Consider the following 15,853-nt stretch of genomic DNA (forward strand, 5'->3'; position numbering starts at 1 on the left):
CCCCGCGCGCCCGGCCTCCGCGCGCCGGCCGCTCTCGCTGCGAAGTAGGACACGGCGCCATCTTTCCCCGGCCGAGCTGCGGGAGAGGAGCGGGCGCGGGGGCGCGCGGCGGCCTCGGCCGAAGCCTTCCCCGAGCGCGGGCAGAGCCGGGCCCGATCCGCCCCGGCAGGCGCCGCTGGGTGGCTCCCGGCCGCGCGCTGCGCATAGACCGCGGCGCGCCGCGAAAGCCTGGGGCAGGTCGCCTCCCTCCGTGGCGTGCGAGGCGGCGGCTGGGGAGGCCGCGGCGGCGCGTCCCTGCCCGAGGGCGGCGGGGCGGCGGCGCTGGGGCGGCTCGGGCAGCCCCCGCCCGGCCACCCGCCCCTTCCTCCCCGCCTGGAACCCGCCGCCCGCCAACGTGAGCGCACATGACTGCCAGCTTCCAGGGGCTGCCATTTTGTCACTGGTGCCACCGGCGGGCGGGTGGCGAAGGCGCGCGGCCCAGACCCGCAGCCCCCGGGAAGGCCCCCCTGCGCGCGCCTCGCGGTTGGCCCCCAGGGCCGGGGCGGGGCTCCGGAGGTGGGCGGGCGGGGCTGCGGCCAGGTGGGTGCCAGAGCGGCTCTGCAGGACCCTTTCGGCCGGGTCCCCCTTTCAGCTGCCGCTTGTGAGCTCGGCCGTCGTCCGCCTGGGCAGGGCTGCCCGTTGATTTTTTGCCCCTGCGGGGAGATGTGCACCGGTGTGGACCTCCAAGGAAGTCTCTTCCCTGGTGAGCTGGGCATCCCGCTTCCCTTCACCCAGACCCCCTCGGTTGTGTCTTCCGGGCAGTTCTCTTTGGAAGAGGCAACTGCCTGCTGTCAGGCCGCCTCCAGGGCCGCCATCCACATGGAATTGTGCTTCCAGCCTGCCTGGCTTCCTTGTGATTACTGAGAGCAACACCAAGAGTGCGTGTGTGTTCCTTGGCCAGCCTTTGAGGGGAAAATTAGATCTGCCTCCTCCAAAATATTGTGCAAGAACAAGGGTTTCTTGTGCCGGTGATAACTTCAGGGTGGACCGTCCCTTGCACTGGCCGCCCTTCCAAGCCTCTTAAAATGCCCCCTTTGTAATGTGCTGCCAACGTGGTGCACCGATGGAGCGCTGCGGCGCAAAGCCCCGCGAAGGCCCCCCAGTTTTATCAAGAGGGCCTCACGTCACTTTCCAGTGCCTTAGCATTGTATGGGATCCTTCCTGAGCGGAGATGCAGTTTCCCTTTTGTCACAGAAAACAGTTGCCCCGGTCACAATGAAAGCCATAGTTAATGTATTAAAGACGTGGTGCTTCAAAGAGGGACAGGGCGCTTTGACTGGGCCAGGCACCAACCCACCGCCCGGCCTACCTCATCTGCAACAATACAATGGAGTTGCGTTAGGGTTCGGGTGTCCGCTCTTGCAAGAGGAAAAAGGTGGGGTGTAAGTACAGAATACAACTACTGATAAGAATAGTCTCTTTCTGCTCACAAGGAACTTCCTAGGAAGTAGGGCATGGGTCCTCAAACTGTGGCCCGCGGGCTGGATCCGGCCCGCCATGCCCGTTTATCCGGCCCGCCATAGCTTGCCACGCTCGCAAGGAGATAGTTTTGACTCGATCGGCGAAAAGGATCTCCTTGCAAGAAAGCTGCTGCTGGGCAAGGCACCGGCTTGCTCGCAAGGAGATCGTTTGGAGGGAATGATCTCCACGTGCGCCCCCCCCCCCCCGCACTGCCTTGGCGGCCCCACCCATTGCTGGCACCTTTCACTGGCCCCTGTTCAAAAAGTTTGAGGCCCCCGGAAGTAGGGGGTGCCTTGCTAAGCGCCCCTTTCCATACGGAAGTCTTTTAAAAGTCCAGAACAAGGCAGACTTACTTTCAGTAAAACTTGAGGTGATGATGATAAACTTTGGGGTAATCTTGGTACTGCTTCTGGGGTTGATGCAGGGACTATTTTGCGGAGTTCCTCTGTGATAGGACTCGGTTTTGGGTGCCGAGCGACGCTGGAGCTGCTGGTTGCTGTGGAGTGCCCTGCCTGGGATGCGCCCCACTGCACTCGGCGGGAGGGCGGCTCCGGAGTGGGGAGTGCGCTCTGGCCCGTGCAATCCCATGGGTTTCACTATAGAGTTTGGTGGCTCTTCCTGAACTGGATATGGCGGCTTTCCCAGCACGGTTGGGGATTGTAGTTCAGCCAGGCTGGTTCACTTGCTGGAGTTCTACCCTCCGGTGAGTGGCCCTTTTTCTGCTAAAATTAGGCAGAATTTGCATAAGCAAGTCACATATACTCGGCATTTCCTTCAGGACACCCAAAGTCAGTGATCCACAAGCATCGTTTCTTTAGGACTTTAAAAGCTTATATCCGGTATCCTGCCTCTTTCCACCAGGTGGACTCAAAGCAACTCACAGCATAAACATCCTAAAAGGATACCGATTATGGGCCCAAACCAGTGTATTGAAAAATAGGATGGAAGCAGCTGGGAATACCAGAAGCATCCAAGGGGACATAACAGGCTGGGGACCTTCAGTCAAGGGGGGTCTTCCTCAGCCAGCGTTCATGGGGTGCCCGGAAGGGTGCAGTGGCTGGGCTTGAAGCTCTCACTGGGAAGGTGGAAGTGGCTGCAGGAACCGCCTCCTGGCACTCGCTTGCCGTGCCCCTGGAGTCGGGCTGGCCAGTTCAGGGGGGCGCTTGTGGAAGGAGCTGGTCCTTCAGCCCTCCAAATGCCAGACAAGCCAGGGTCATTCTTCATGGTGTGCATAATGAGCTCCATCTCCCTCTGGAGCTTGGAGCTAGATAGGAAGCAGGTTGGCAGCACTGCCAGTGGGCTTCACGCAGCTCCTCCAAAGTCCAGGGGGGCGTAAGAGATCAGGCCTTGGTCCTTCTCCCGCTGGGGAAGGACTGTAGTAAATGTGGACTTTGCCTGGATGCTCAGGTCAGACAAGCTTGGTGGACCTTTGTCCAACATGAGTGTATGCCGTAGCTAGTTCCTGCCCAGAAAGTAAGACAATAAGGCAAAAGAGGGTATTCTCGGACTAGCTTCTGCTAATATCGAAGCTCTCCTAAGCTGTGGCACTATTCCTTCCTCCTCTGATTTTTTACAACCCGTTCTGAGGAACAGCGCTTTGACAACTGCACATGCTGGCATGACATTTTGGTTGGCCCTAATAAAAAGTATTTCACGAGACTGGGTTTTATTTCTGCAGAAGTGGCTCGTGGGCAAGCGAGCTGGAAGACTCTTCTATCGCTCTCTCTGTTTAACAACGTGCAAATCGATTTAACAATGTGTGATTGTCTTAAGAATCAATCATTTTGTTTGAGCCTATATTCTTGCTTTCAGAAGTAGCGTTTTGTGGCAGGCGAATTAATTCTGCTTCTGAGTCGTTTTGTTCAGACAAGAATTAGCCCGAACCCACACAGATAGCTTGGGTTCAAATCACCGTTTGTCCAGGGGACAGTGGATAAACCTTACCATGTTGCTGATTGCATCGCCCCTTATAATAATAATAATAATAATAATAATAATAATAATAATAATAATAATAATTCTGCACGTGATTAATAATAGTGGGCCAGTGTCTAAATATGGTGGCAGGGACAGTGCGATCCATGGTAGATACTTGTAGAGAAAGAGACTGTGCCGCTATCGATGCATGTCATGACTTTTGGTCATATTCAGCCAAGCTGGGTGATTCCTCAAGGGGGAGGGGGGCCCTTTCATTGTGACTACATGTATTTCGGGGCAAACCCTGGCCCCCGTGAGAGTCCGTGTAGCTTCTGCAGAAGCGCGAAGTAGTTTTCTACCTGTGGGAGGCCACGCTGCGGGAAATGAGCTGGTGTCCACCAAATGCTCATGGCTGCAGGAGGAGGAGTGCTGCCCTGCAGAAAGATTTCTTCGTCTGCAGCTTAATTGCCGTGTTGCTCAGGTTCACATTATGCAGATGGACTCAGTTGTGTGAGAGAGGTGCAGCTTAATAGTGCGGTTTTCCGAAGTGCAAGACACAAGAACAAGATAGTGAAATATTTTTTAAGAACGAAGGTCTTCGCCAGAAAGAGGATAAGGAAGGCACCAGGCGAATCTCCGTGAGGAGAACAGTCCAACTATGGGGAACAGCTGCAGAAAGGCCCTCCGAGCAGCATCCCTTGCATTTCCCAAGGGGATTCCTTCAGATGCTCCTAAGGACAGACCTGAGGGCTGCCTGCTGAGATCTGGGCAAAGCTGAGCCTGGGACCAGCCTTCCCCAACCTTGGCCTGTCCAGACACCTTTGGACTGCAACACCCAGAATCCCCAGTCTCTCTCACCTGCTGGGTGAGAATTCTGGGAGCTGCGGTCCAAGTGCAGGTTCGGGAAGGCTGTGCTGTGCGTTCCTGGAGGATCACGGCTGTGGAGGCAGCACTGCTGGTCCCCCTCTCTGCTGGAGTGGGGTGAACCATGCTGGAGGAGCTTTGATCCCTGCGGTGCTCGGGGGCCCTCTTTCAGCCCGAGGGCCTAATTCAGTTTTGAAGATGCTGGGGGTCATGGAGGGGGCCAGAAGGGAAAGGGTGGGCTGAAAATGCCAGCATCTTTGGCGTAAAGTTCATGCTGTGGGCACCTAGCAGAGGCATTTCAGAATGGGGAACGTGTGCAAGAAGGCCACCAAAAGATTAGGGTGGGCAGGGGGAAGGGTCTGACCGCTTGGGGGACCCTGCAGGGCCAGAATGGAGTGTGTTGGGCCAGACTTGGCCCATGAAGCCCCCCTCCTTACTGCAGCAAATCCCATCTTCCACATAGAGTGGTAAAATTAGGTCTAACTACAACAACACTGCAAAATAGGAGAGCAGCGTTAAAACAGCATAAAATAGCGGCATGAGTATAATATTGGTGCTGTGGCAATAGGAAAATACTTGCTAAAACAGCTCCGGAAAATTATCCAAATGCCAGCTGGAATAAGGACATCCTGAAGGATCTCTTAATGAATTCTGAATACAAGACAGCATTAAAACACACACAGGAAGGAACTGAAATAGGTAGGACGTGCAGTAGGATGAAAAGGTTTAATTGCCCTCCCAAAGCCCGCCTGCCCAGTCTTGGGGAGGTGTCCCCCAGCACGAGGGCACCAAAAAGACCCAGCAGAACCCCGGCCAAGAGTTCTCCCTGCAACAAGCTTCCAGACCGCTGGCGTTGGCCGGAGTCTGCTCCCCGGTCGGAGCAGGGCCCGTTGCCCTGGCTCGTCTCTGGCCCCGGCACTGAGGGAAGCCCGTGTGGAACTGGGAAGCAGCCGGCGGAGCCGAGAATTCCTCGGCCGCTGCGGGGTGCTCGGCGCATTCCTGTGCTTGGCCGGCCGGCCGACGTGCGCACGCTGTTCCGTTTCTCTCCAACAGCCTCCTTTTTGCTGAGGCAGCAGGGAGGGCCTGGCGCGCCTGATGCAGCGCTCCAGCCATCTGGCTCCCGACCGCCTCTGTGCATGGAGGGAGGGGCTCCTTCCGCATCGAGGGCCGCGGGTTCCTGCGAGACACAGCCGTCCTCGCCGCTGGCTCGATCTGACGTGAATTCCGCACCGACTGCTCGCCAGGTAAGCCGTGCTGAAGAGCGGCTTGCCCTGCCAATGGAACGGCGCAGCGGCCGCGCCGAGTCCTGCCCGGTCGGTGCCATTGTCAAGCGGGGATGAGGACGTTGTGGCTGGAAAAGGGAAGCGACAGGCCCCTGGTTTTGGAAAGGACGGATAACCTGCCTTCTCTGGAGGCATGGTGGGGGCCACAGCCTGCCGCGGCCGCAGCTGACAGCGCTGAGCCGTACGCCATTTTCGCGGTGACGCAATTCCCCATGTGCGGACCCAGCTGTCCGACACCCTCCCCTGGGTCTTGGGGAAGAGCCTGCATCAACAGGTTTTTTTACCCTTTAAGAAGCCGCTCGGCCGGTCTTTTTCTTGAAGGGGACCAGGGGGAGTCAGGGCAGCGTTAGTCTCGCCCTCACCAAGACTCCTGGTTGGGGCCGCTGAGAGGACGGCTTGCCGGTCCCTCTTGAAGGCCCAGCTGGGCATTGCAGTCCTGTTGCAACGAGCTCTCCAGATTTTGATGGAAAGCAGGAGTGAGAAGATAGGAATAACAATGCAGGATCAGACCACAGGCCTCCTGAGTTCAGACCTCTGTTCGACAAGTCCTGCTCGCGTTTTTTCCGAAGCAAAGGCATTGTTAAATGTGCAGCCCTGCAAATATGTTTCCGCAGCCCTTCCGTGGTTTTAGTTGCTCTATTCTGCATTTTTTCAAATTTTCAAGTTGCCCCATCAGTTTGTCAAAGGGGGATATGCTGGTGGCCCCTTGATTTTGGATTCCCTTTTTGGTCCAACGTGGAGTGGGCCATTTTCACCGCATCTGTGCACTGGGTCAACATGTTCATGAAGCTGCATCCACTCGCAGGTCAACATCCCTTAGTCTCGTTAGGGATACACCGAACCGAAGCTGCCATGCTTCAAGTCAGCAAGCAGAGGGGTCTGGTGGGGGGGGCAACTTGGGGAGTTCTGGTGTCATTTTGCACACTTGCACCGGGTTGGGGCCATCTGCCAGGTGGGCAGAAGGTGGCTTTTTTTAAAAAAATAAGCTAATTCTGACCTTGTGGGTACTCTGTGGCGCCATATCCCATTTTCCCCATACATGCATTTGGGAGAGGGGGGCTGTGGGGCTGCCTGTGGGCCCCACTTTTAAACCCTTTCCAACCCATGTTCTTTGCAGTCACACAAGGTGTTTGACCCTGTACCCTAATAATTCCTCAAAAATAAACTAATTTAGACACCTTTCTATTTGTCCTGGCATCCAAATGAGGAAGGTGTTTGTTTCCTCATGTTTTTGCATTGTAAGCCACTTAGGAAGGCTTCGGCAATTATAGGCGGCCTATAAATATATGTAAATAAAATAAAAAATAAATAAAATATTAAATTTGTATAAAAGCTGCCCCATTAGCATTATGCTCTCTGGGTGGCGAAAGAGGTGAGGTTGGCAATAGCAAGAAGAAGCGGGAGCGTCTGCAGCCTCGGTCACAACGACCAGAGGAAACCCTCTGCCTCAGGATAACCTGCAGCCACTGATTTTGGGGCGTTGCCCCTGCTCTCCGTTTATGCTGCAATGTGAAATTATGCCTGGAAGGCAAACTGGGTTCGGGCTGCGCTGGGGGGCTCAGCGGCCTGTTTGGAGAAGGAAGAGAATCCGCAGTGGGATTTCTCCCCCGCTTGAGTTCTGCACTGCCTCGTTCTGATCGTCTTGCTGGTCCGGAAACCATCCTTGCTGGCTTTGGATGGCCCAGCAGCCTGGTGCAGTGGGAAGAATCATGGGCAGGAAACAGGCTCGGGGCAAGAGGAAGACGGCTCCAGGGCCTGAGAACCCCGTGGGGCTTCCTGATCTTCCACATCTTTTCTGATCTCATGATTACTTGGCTTCTGCAAACCTCACTAAGCTTCAGGCTTCTGTGAGAGTGCCAGCGTGTGGACAGGTAAACTTTGTTTACTGGGACTTGAAAGGGCTTTTGGCCAAGTCCCTCACCAGAGATGGCTGAGCAAGCTCAGCAGCCACAGAAGAAGAGGAACAGTAATGGGTTGAAGGACTGGAAGCAGAGAGGGGGAAGGAACGGCGGCTTCTCCCGGTGGAGGCATGTGGCTGGTGGGCTTGCACCTACGTGAGGATCGCTGCTTTTCACCCATTCATGAAGGGTCTAGGAATGGGAGGTAGCGGTCGGGATGGGAAAGGTGCCCTCTAAAGCCACTCTTGCCAAATGTAAGCAGCAGGCACAGGCTTAGACCCTCACGTGCCCTGGGGTGTGAGGAGGAGCCTGGGACATGGGTCCAAAGGTGCCCCTCCTTGGTTGGTCTCCCGGGGTCGTCAGGTGGCCCACTTCTGTCCATGGGCCGAGACTTAACTTTGGTCTTGGGAAAGTGAGGTTAGATGAGCGGTGAACAGAAGGTGGATCTCCAGATGTTCAGAACTTCAACTCCCAGAAGCTGCGGACCACCCGGCTAATGAGCCCAAATGCCTGGGGTCAGTCCAAAACATCTGGCAAGCGCCATCCTGACCACCCTGGTGTCAGCTAGTCCCGTCAGATGTTGAGGTTGCACTGAGATGAGTTGTTTGGGAGAGGCCGGTGTGGTTTGCAAACCTGGCTGCCGAGGCACCGAGGCACCAGCGAAAGACGAGATAACCAGATCTTTATTTCAATTCTTATCCACAGGTTAAAGAGCTTGTTCTTGACAACTGCAGGTCAAATGAAGGCAAAATCGAAGGCCTCACAGATGAATTTGAAGAGCTGGAATTCTTAAGTACAATCAATGTTGGCCTCACCTCAGTGGCAAACTTACCAAAGTTAAACAAACTTAAGAAGGTAGGTGCAAGTTCTGCTCCCTGGTTTTTATAATGAAAAGTACTATCTTCTAAAGTGTGTAATTAGTTTTGCATGTCCAAAGGCTTTGATCCAAATAGATAGGTCTCCTTGCAATAAAAGATTAAATCGGAATTACAGATCTTTGTTAGGGGATCTTAATGATCAACAGGAGTTTCATAATGCGATGAGATTTCTTGACCTTACGGTTGCTCGCACTCCACACGTGCCCTTCGTGGCTTCAGTGTCCTCTCTCAGGCTCAGCCACATCCCCTCTCTTTCCCTTGCCTTTTCTTAAAACCTTCGCCCCTGGACTGACTTTTCTGTGCACTCCTGGACTTAGGCCCACGGCTCTGCGGCTGATCTCTAGGCATCACCTCACCTCCTTTGGCATCCCATGGAGCCTGCCCTCCGTTCCTGCCCCTTCTCTGCCCGCCAGTCCATGGCTCTGGGGGTCTTTTTCAGACACCGGTCCTCTCCTGTGGCTCCTTTTCCCTTGTGCCCCCTCACTTGGCCTTGGCCTTCAGCCCTGGGCACGTTTGCCCCCTCGCCCAAAGAGTGCATCCTCCACGCTGCCTTCGCTTTCGTGCATGCAGCTTCACCCCTCCGAGGCGAGCAGCGGGTGTCCTGTCTTCGCAGGACCATTTCCGTCTCCTCTGCCACCTGCCTGGACGGGCATCATGGGTGCACCTTTCCAAACCATGGGAATCGTCCACACACCTTCTCTGCCCTGGGAACCTGCTAAGCCCTGGCCTGGTCCCCACTTTCTCGCGGCTCCAAGTTGGTCTAAAATGGAAGCCATCTGCTCTGGCTGTACTCTGTGCCCCGCCCCCCGGTCCCCACCTCTTCTTCCCCGCCAGGTTTGATGCATCGATTAATCTGCTGGCTTTGCCAAACGCCGGCCTGGGCCACCCCGAGCCCCTCCGCCTCTTTCCCGTTCCCCGTCTGCCTGCTCCTGCCGCGACTCCTCATCCTCCTCTGCTCTCCTGCCTTGGCTTTTCACTGTCGTCAGTCACGCCGCTGGCTCCCTAGTTCCCAAAAGCCCACCCCTCGGCGCTGGGGCCCCCAGGGTGGCACCCGTGGCCAGCAATGGGGGCAAGGAGGAGAGGACCGAGGAAGCGCTGCGGGAGCTGGCAGTGGGGGGGAGCAACACCCATTGGCTTTGTCTGCGTTTTGTGGCAATTCAGCCCGGAACGAACTGGCCCTGTTCCTGCTCGATGTGGGCAGGCTGCCCAATAATGCGAAGGTGCAAAATATTTTTACTGTGGCGCAAAAGTGAAGTGAGCGACGCAAAGTGAGCGGGCAGTTGTTGCCGCCTTGCAGTGAGGGGCCCGTGCAGCCGCTGCCTCCAGAAGCCGCGTCCGGGCAGCTGCTGAAGGGCGCCGCCTGTGTGCCGCTCTGAGCATTCCTGGGCGGCCCCAGCACTGGCTGGGGAGCACGTCCAGCAAAAGGCGTCACGAAGGGCCAGGAGGCAGCAAACCACTCCAAGGCCAAGGCTGTGCAGAAGCAGCCGTCCCAGTTGGGTTCTAAAAGGAACCCCGGCTGTCAGCATCCCCTGAGCCCCACTGCGCCCCATATTCCAAAACGTAAGGCAGGTGGGTCAGCCACAGCGCCGCCTAGACCCGGCTGTCCGGCAGCTCGGTGCCTGGGCACAGGGGACTGGTCAGGGAAGCAGCCAAGAGGCGAACGGCAACTCTGAAGGAGCCCGAGGGGTCTGCAGCTGAGGCAGGGAAGCCCTTTGTGGCGTTGCTGTCACCTGGAGGCTCCACAGAGCAGAGGGGTGGAAGAAAGACCCTGCTGAAAGAATCCGACATCAGAGCCGGTTGGGAGTTTGCCAAACGGCATGCGGGAGACACAGCGAGCGTGGGGAAGGTTCCCTGACGAGACCAAGGCCGGACTCTGGGGCCTCGTTGCAGAGCGCTCTGTGTGGCTCAGAGCCAACGGTGTGCCTGGCCTGAGAAGACCGTTCTGGTGGCACCGGACGGCAGTGGGATGGCCAGGAGTGGGGGAAAGCTGGGTGGAGCCAGATACAGGGGGGCTACAGGGAGGGCATTCATGGGATCCGGGACTGGAGCAGATGCTCCCCTCCCAGCAGGACAAGACCCTAAATGGACAGCCAGAGTCACAGCAGAATGGCTTAGAGAGAGGAACCCAGACATCATGGAATGACCCTGACTTTCATCCTATTATCTGGAGGAGTTTTGCCGGGAAGAATGGGCAAACTCCAGGATCCAGCTGTGCAACGTCAACAGGGCATTCCCAAGAATGTCCCTGCTGCCCACGGTGCCAGGGGGCACACACTCCCGCCCCCAACACTTCGCTTTGGGTTACTTTGCTTTGGTGCCTCATTAAAATACTCGGTGCCTTCAGTAGGTCGAGCATCTTGTCACACTGCGTGGTAACGATGCCGGTTCAGTCCCTGTTCCAGTTCGTGATGCAACCCGGCAGGAGGGTGGGGTGTGCGTCGAACGGGGCACATGTCAGTTTCGCGGTGCTCGTTTGGCTTTCTCAAACCAGAACCAACCGCTCTCCCCCTCAGCTCGAGTTAAGCGACAACAGAATCTCGGGCGGACTGGAAGTGCTGGCGGAAAAGTGCCCAGCCCTCATGCATCTCAACCTGAGTGGCAACAAGATCAAGGACCTCAGTACGATAGAGCCGCTGGTGAGTCTGCGGCGGCGGGGGCAGCATGCCGGCGATGTCCCCGGGGAGGACACCCCAGGCGGCTTGCTGCCCTGCCCCGCCTCTTCCTTTCCTGCCCGTGCACCTTCTTTGTAGCCTCAGCAGAGGAGTCAGGGTGGTTTGCAAGGAGAACCCGCAAGGGACGGGAGCGTAAGCAGAGTGGAGCTGTGCAACTGCAGAGTTTCCCTGTTGTGCCGCTTGCGATTTTGTCCTTTTCCCCCGGGAGCTGGCAGCTGGGCGCTTTCCCGGGAAAGGCCTCTCTCCGGGGGCACTGGCCCATTTTCTGCCCTTCCCTCTCGGCTCGAGGAGGGCAGAGAGTCCCTGCTGCAGGGGTGGAGTCAGTCCAACATCCCCAGTGGTCCCGAAGGCCCCGGGTCCGCACCTGCTCATTGTGGCCCAAGGCGGCACAGCAGGCGTGGCACACGCCCTCCGGTCCCTGCGGTCGGGCGGATTTTCAGGGTTTGTTGCAGAGTCTCCCAGAAGTCTGGTGCCCTGGCTGAAGCTTGGCCACAAGACTGTAGTGGCTGCATAGGACTACAGGTCCCATCTGACTGGGATGAGAGTTGTAGTCCCACATGCCTGGAGAATAGGAAAATGCAAGGGCCTGCAGTATCCGGAGCAAGCCCTGTGAGTCGCCCTTCGGGAAGGCCAGACACGCCGCTCCTCTGCCTCCGGATCGCCTTTGCTTTTTAACAGATCGGAGTATTTGTGCGTGGGTGGCATTTTCCTCTGATGCGTGCATCTCGGGGGTGCGGGCAAATCCCTTCCTTTGCTTTGCCTTCCAGGAAAAGTTAGAAAACCTGAAGAGTTTAGATCTTTTCAACTGTGAGGTGACTAACTTGAACGACTACAGAGACAACGTCTTCAAACTGCTCCCGCAGCTCACGTACCTGGATGGGTATGACCGGGATGATAAGGAGGCCCCCGATTCCGACGCAGAGGGCTACGTGGAAGGCCTCGACGAGGAGGAGGAGGACGAAGACGGTACGTCCCTTCGGCCTTTGCCTTGGCAGCCTAGTGGGGACCAGCTGCCCAGCCCACTTGCTTTTGGCTCGGGAGGGCTGAGTCCAGCAAACGCAGTTGTCCTCAAGTTCTCACCTTTCCACGGGGAAGCCTTCCCCATCCTGCTTCCCCATCAGATTTTTGTCCTGCACTAATATTTGTGTGCATGCATGCACATTTAAAAAAATACACACCTTGTGTATGCATTTTTCCGAGCTTGTGCATTTTTGGCAAGCAAGTTTTACTGGCCCTGTTTTCCTTCTGTGCCTTCTCCCAAACTATCCATTTTCACGCCTGGCTTGAAGGTGCATCCCTCCCTGGAACTGCACCTTTAACCGTCGAAAGAAGTATGAATTTCTCCGTGTGGGTGGCATTCCAGTTGCAGTTCATGCTCTGTTTGGATGATGTCCAGTTGCAGACCAGTTTCTCGCTCACCTTTGTCCTTGAGACCATGAAGGCTTCAGCTGCCAGCTGGGGTTCGTGTGCCTACTTTGGTGAACTTCTCACATGAGCCTAGCAGAGCATCGGGCAGCATCTTTCCCCACACATTTGCCTCCTGCTAAACCCAGGTGCATCAGGCTGCCTGCTGTTTCGGCGATGGGCAGGAGCCCAGGGAGTTTGAATGAAAAAAGGCGTTACTCCTGCAAGAAGGGCATGATGAGAAGCGGCACCCCATGCAGAGCCACTTCTGGCCACAAGAGGGGGGAAAGGAGCCTCTGCTGGTGGCCGTAAACTAACCAGACCGGTTTGCCTGCTTTTTGTAGAAGAGGAGGGTGATGAAGATGCTCAGGTCATAGAAGAGGAGGAGGAGGAAGATGAGGAGGAAGAGGGAGAAGAGGAGGATGTAAGCGGGGAAGAGGAGGTAAGAATCTTGTTGGATGGGGGGAAGTAAAATGGCAGTCATGCATCTGAGACAAGGCTGGCGGGATCTCGGATGCTCCCCCCCATCCACACTGTGGTGGTGATTTTTGGCCGTTTAGAATTAAGTTCTAGTTAAAATCAGCACATTAGAATTAAAGTTCTGATTTCTGAAAGGCTTTGTGAGTTTGGAAAAGTTCTGGGCAAGAGTAAAGTGTGCCATTCCTTTCTTGGTGGCTCTGTCCAGGAGGATGAAGAAGGCTATAACGACAGGGAAGTAGATGACGAAGAAGAGGAGGATGAAGAAGCCGGTAAGCACAGCCCCGTGTCAAGGAAGGATCCGGGATGCTGTCCCGTCCAGCTGAGTCCCGCAGCCAAAGGCACACAGTGCCCCGTGGCGAATTCGGGGTGCCCTCTTGGACAGCAGCAGGCTGACAAGGGGCAGGCGAGGAACCTCTCTGGGTGGAGAAGCTGCCGCATCCCCTGGTTTTCAGCTTCCCAGACTTTGGCTGCATCGGCGTTCCTGCCATCACAGCCGGCGTTCGCGGGGGCTCAGCACAAGCAGCGCCGGGAATGGTGGCTGGCACACCTGCTTGCCAGTGTGTGGCCGGGCTTTTCCCCGGACTCGGCTCTCTTCCTCCAGGGAGGATGAGCACCGGGAGAAGACTGTTGAGCGGGCATGCACCAGGTTCTGGAGAGGCTTGGCACATCCCAGCGCGAACGCCTTGACTGTTGCACCCGGAGGCTGCTTCCCCTGGGATCAGCACCTCCGCAGTTTATGGTTTCTTGGCCAGGCTCTTGGCGTTCGTTTGCCGACTCTGTGGTTGACCTCAAGCCAGAAAGGGAGGCCGTGGTCTCCTCCTGCCGCTTGCGGCTGTTGACTTAAAATATTTTATTACAAATTATTCTTATTTGGGGAAAGCAGTGTGCAAAATATGAAGCCGTTTCGGGCTCACTTTGCGCAGGCCTGCTGTGGAAGGGTTTGAACAGAAGACATTCAGCAGGCAAGATTAAATTCCCGTGTGCAAGCCTTCCCCCGAGGGTGGGTGGCGAAAGGCCTGGGGCCAAACCAGTCCCCCTGGCCCCTGGGGGATCCAACATGAGGACGGGGTAGCTGCCTGTGGGTGGGAGATGGGGAGGGGCCCTACAGATGTGTCCCCGCAGAATTGGCCCAAGCTGCTTCAGAAACAAAGACTGGAGCGGTCCTGGGGTGAACCATGAAGAGGACGGGGCGGGGCAGGTCTGTAACAATCCCCATCCGTCCTTCCGTCCGTCCATCCTTCCTTCCATCCTTCCTTCCACAGAGGAAGAGCGGGGCGAGAAGAGAAAACGAGAGGCTGATGACGAGGAAGGCGATGAAGACGACTGAAGTGGCTATACTCTATCTCGGGGTCGGGGGACAAATTTCCTATTGTGATTTGACTGTTCCTATCCTGTATTTCACCCCCTCCCCTCCCGTTGCTGTGGGGTTGAGAAGGAAGTGGATAGTTGTGCGGGTGAGGGAATTTAATCTTTTTTTAAGAACTGCCACTCCTGCTTTTGTTTCTGAAGAATTTCCTTTTGTGTCTGTTATTAGTTCCTGTCAATGCAATAGCAAATATAAAGCAAGTGGTGGATTTGTTTTTATTTTTATTTTTTTCTTGGAGTGGAACATCTATACACTTTGGGTTTTTTAAGGAAAGTTTTTTTTAAAGGTTTGAGCAAGAAGATTTCCATGTGATACAAAGGGGGCAGGAATGGAGATGGTGGTGAGATCTTTTTGGGTCCGTAGAATCAGTGGCTTTTGCCAGTCTCTGAGCATATTGTAAGTATTTTTTTTCTTCTCTTCTGGATGCAGCAAAGTTTGCCGTGAAAGCATTCCAGCCAGAGCAGTGAAGTGCAAACAGCATCTTGATAACGTGTTTTCTTTGTTGCCTGTTTGTGAATGACTGCTGTTCCCAGAAACCGTTTCTCTCCATTTCCCGTAGGTAACTTTTTACTTTGTCGTTTGTAAATAGTGACCAAATACGTAATTTCCCTCCCCTTCTTTCTTTTTTATTTGGTTTGTGGGGTTGATTTTCATTTTTTTATTTTGTTTTCTCTGTAAAACCCTTTTGGAGCTTGGCCCACCCAGAGGGTCTCCACAAAGCGGGGGGGATGCATGGGCAGGACAGCTCATGTTCCCGGGGGGGGGGGGGGGCGCAGCCTCTGTGGAAAAGTTCTCTGTAAACGGCAGTTATTAAAATATCTATAAATATATATAAAAAGTGTTCCTAATTTCCTGAGTTAACTGGTGAAATGAATTTGACAGTTGTAATAAAAAAAGAAAATGTTTGAACCCTTTTAATTAAGGTGTGTACTATTTTGGTCTGTAAAATATTATATATATAAATATATTAACACCTCCTTGATATTAAGTGACAAGAATCTGTTTCCATGTGTGCGTTACACTACCCTGGAGATTTTTGCAAACCTTTTGAACAGCAGAGGGGACGATGTGTGTCTGGCCCGGGATGCTTTCTTTTCATACACTCAAGCACGGAATGCGGATACAAAAGATGTATTTTCTTACCTATTTGCAAGTCAGTAAACCGGCTGCAAAGTACCTAGGTGAATGTACAGTTTTAATTTCATATCCTTTTAAAAAAACATTAGAAGTGACTTGTATTTCCTAGTCAGTATCTCCTCTGTGTATAAAATTTTTTAAAAAAACATCACAATCTTCCCTCTCACTCCCCAAAGAGTAAAACTTTTTGAGTTTTATGTCTTGTTTGTCAATGATGAATTTCAATAAACCTTTTTTATACAATTTTTTTCCTGTGGCTTATTGGAGTAAAACGGGCCACATGGGGGGTTGTTTTTGCCGAGGGTTTTTTTTAAAAAGCCTATTTTGGATTATTTTTAGCACCATTTCAAGCATTCTTTCAAATCCCCCATTATAGCTAAATGGATCCCCCGTGGGGAGAAGCGGTGGAGTCTTCCACGCTGGGGGTGGCCACGTGTGGGACCCGCTCCAGCCC

At 54.7% G+C, this 15,853-nt stretch overlaps 1 protein-coding gene across 1 annotated transcript in view; it reads left to right on the forward strand.

Moving 5' to 3' along the window:
• Window positions 1-15,642, forward strand: part of ANP32A (acidic nuclear phosphoprotein 32 family member A) — a 17,410-nt gene extending 1,768 nt beyond the window's left edge. Inside the window, exons 2-7 of the mRNA XM_044444821.1 lie at window positions 8,168-8,317; window positions 10,854-10,976; window positions 11,780-11,978; window positions 12,761-12,858; window positions 13,102-13,165; window positions 14,159-15,642. Coding sequence (XP_044300756.1) covers window positions 8,168-8,317; window positions 10,854-10,976; window positions 11,780-11,978; window positions 12,761-12,858; window positions 13,102-13,165; window positions 14,159-14,223 — 699 coding nt within the window. The 3' untranslated portion in view covers window positions 14,224-15,642. The remainder of the gene's footprint in view (window positions 1-8,167; window positions 8,318-10,853; window positions 10,977-11,779; window positions 11,979-12,760; window positions 12,859-13,101; window positions 13,166-14,158) is intronic.
• Window positions 15,643-15,853: the final 211 nt, after the last annotated feature.

The sequence above is a fragment of the Varanus komodoensis genome, unplaced genomic scaffold (genome assembly GCF_004798865.1).
Source record: "Varanus komodoensis strain SLA01 unplaced genomic scaffold, ASM479886v1 scaffold46_1, whole genome shotgun sequence".
NCBI classification, from domain to species: domain Eukaryota; kingdom Metazoa; phylum Chordata; class Lepidosauria; order Squamata; family Varanidae; genus Varanus; species Varanus komodoensis.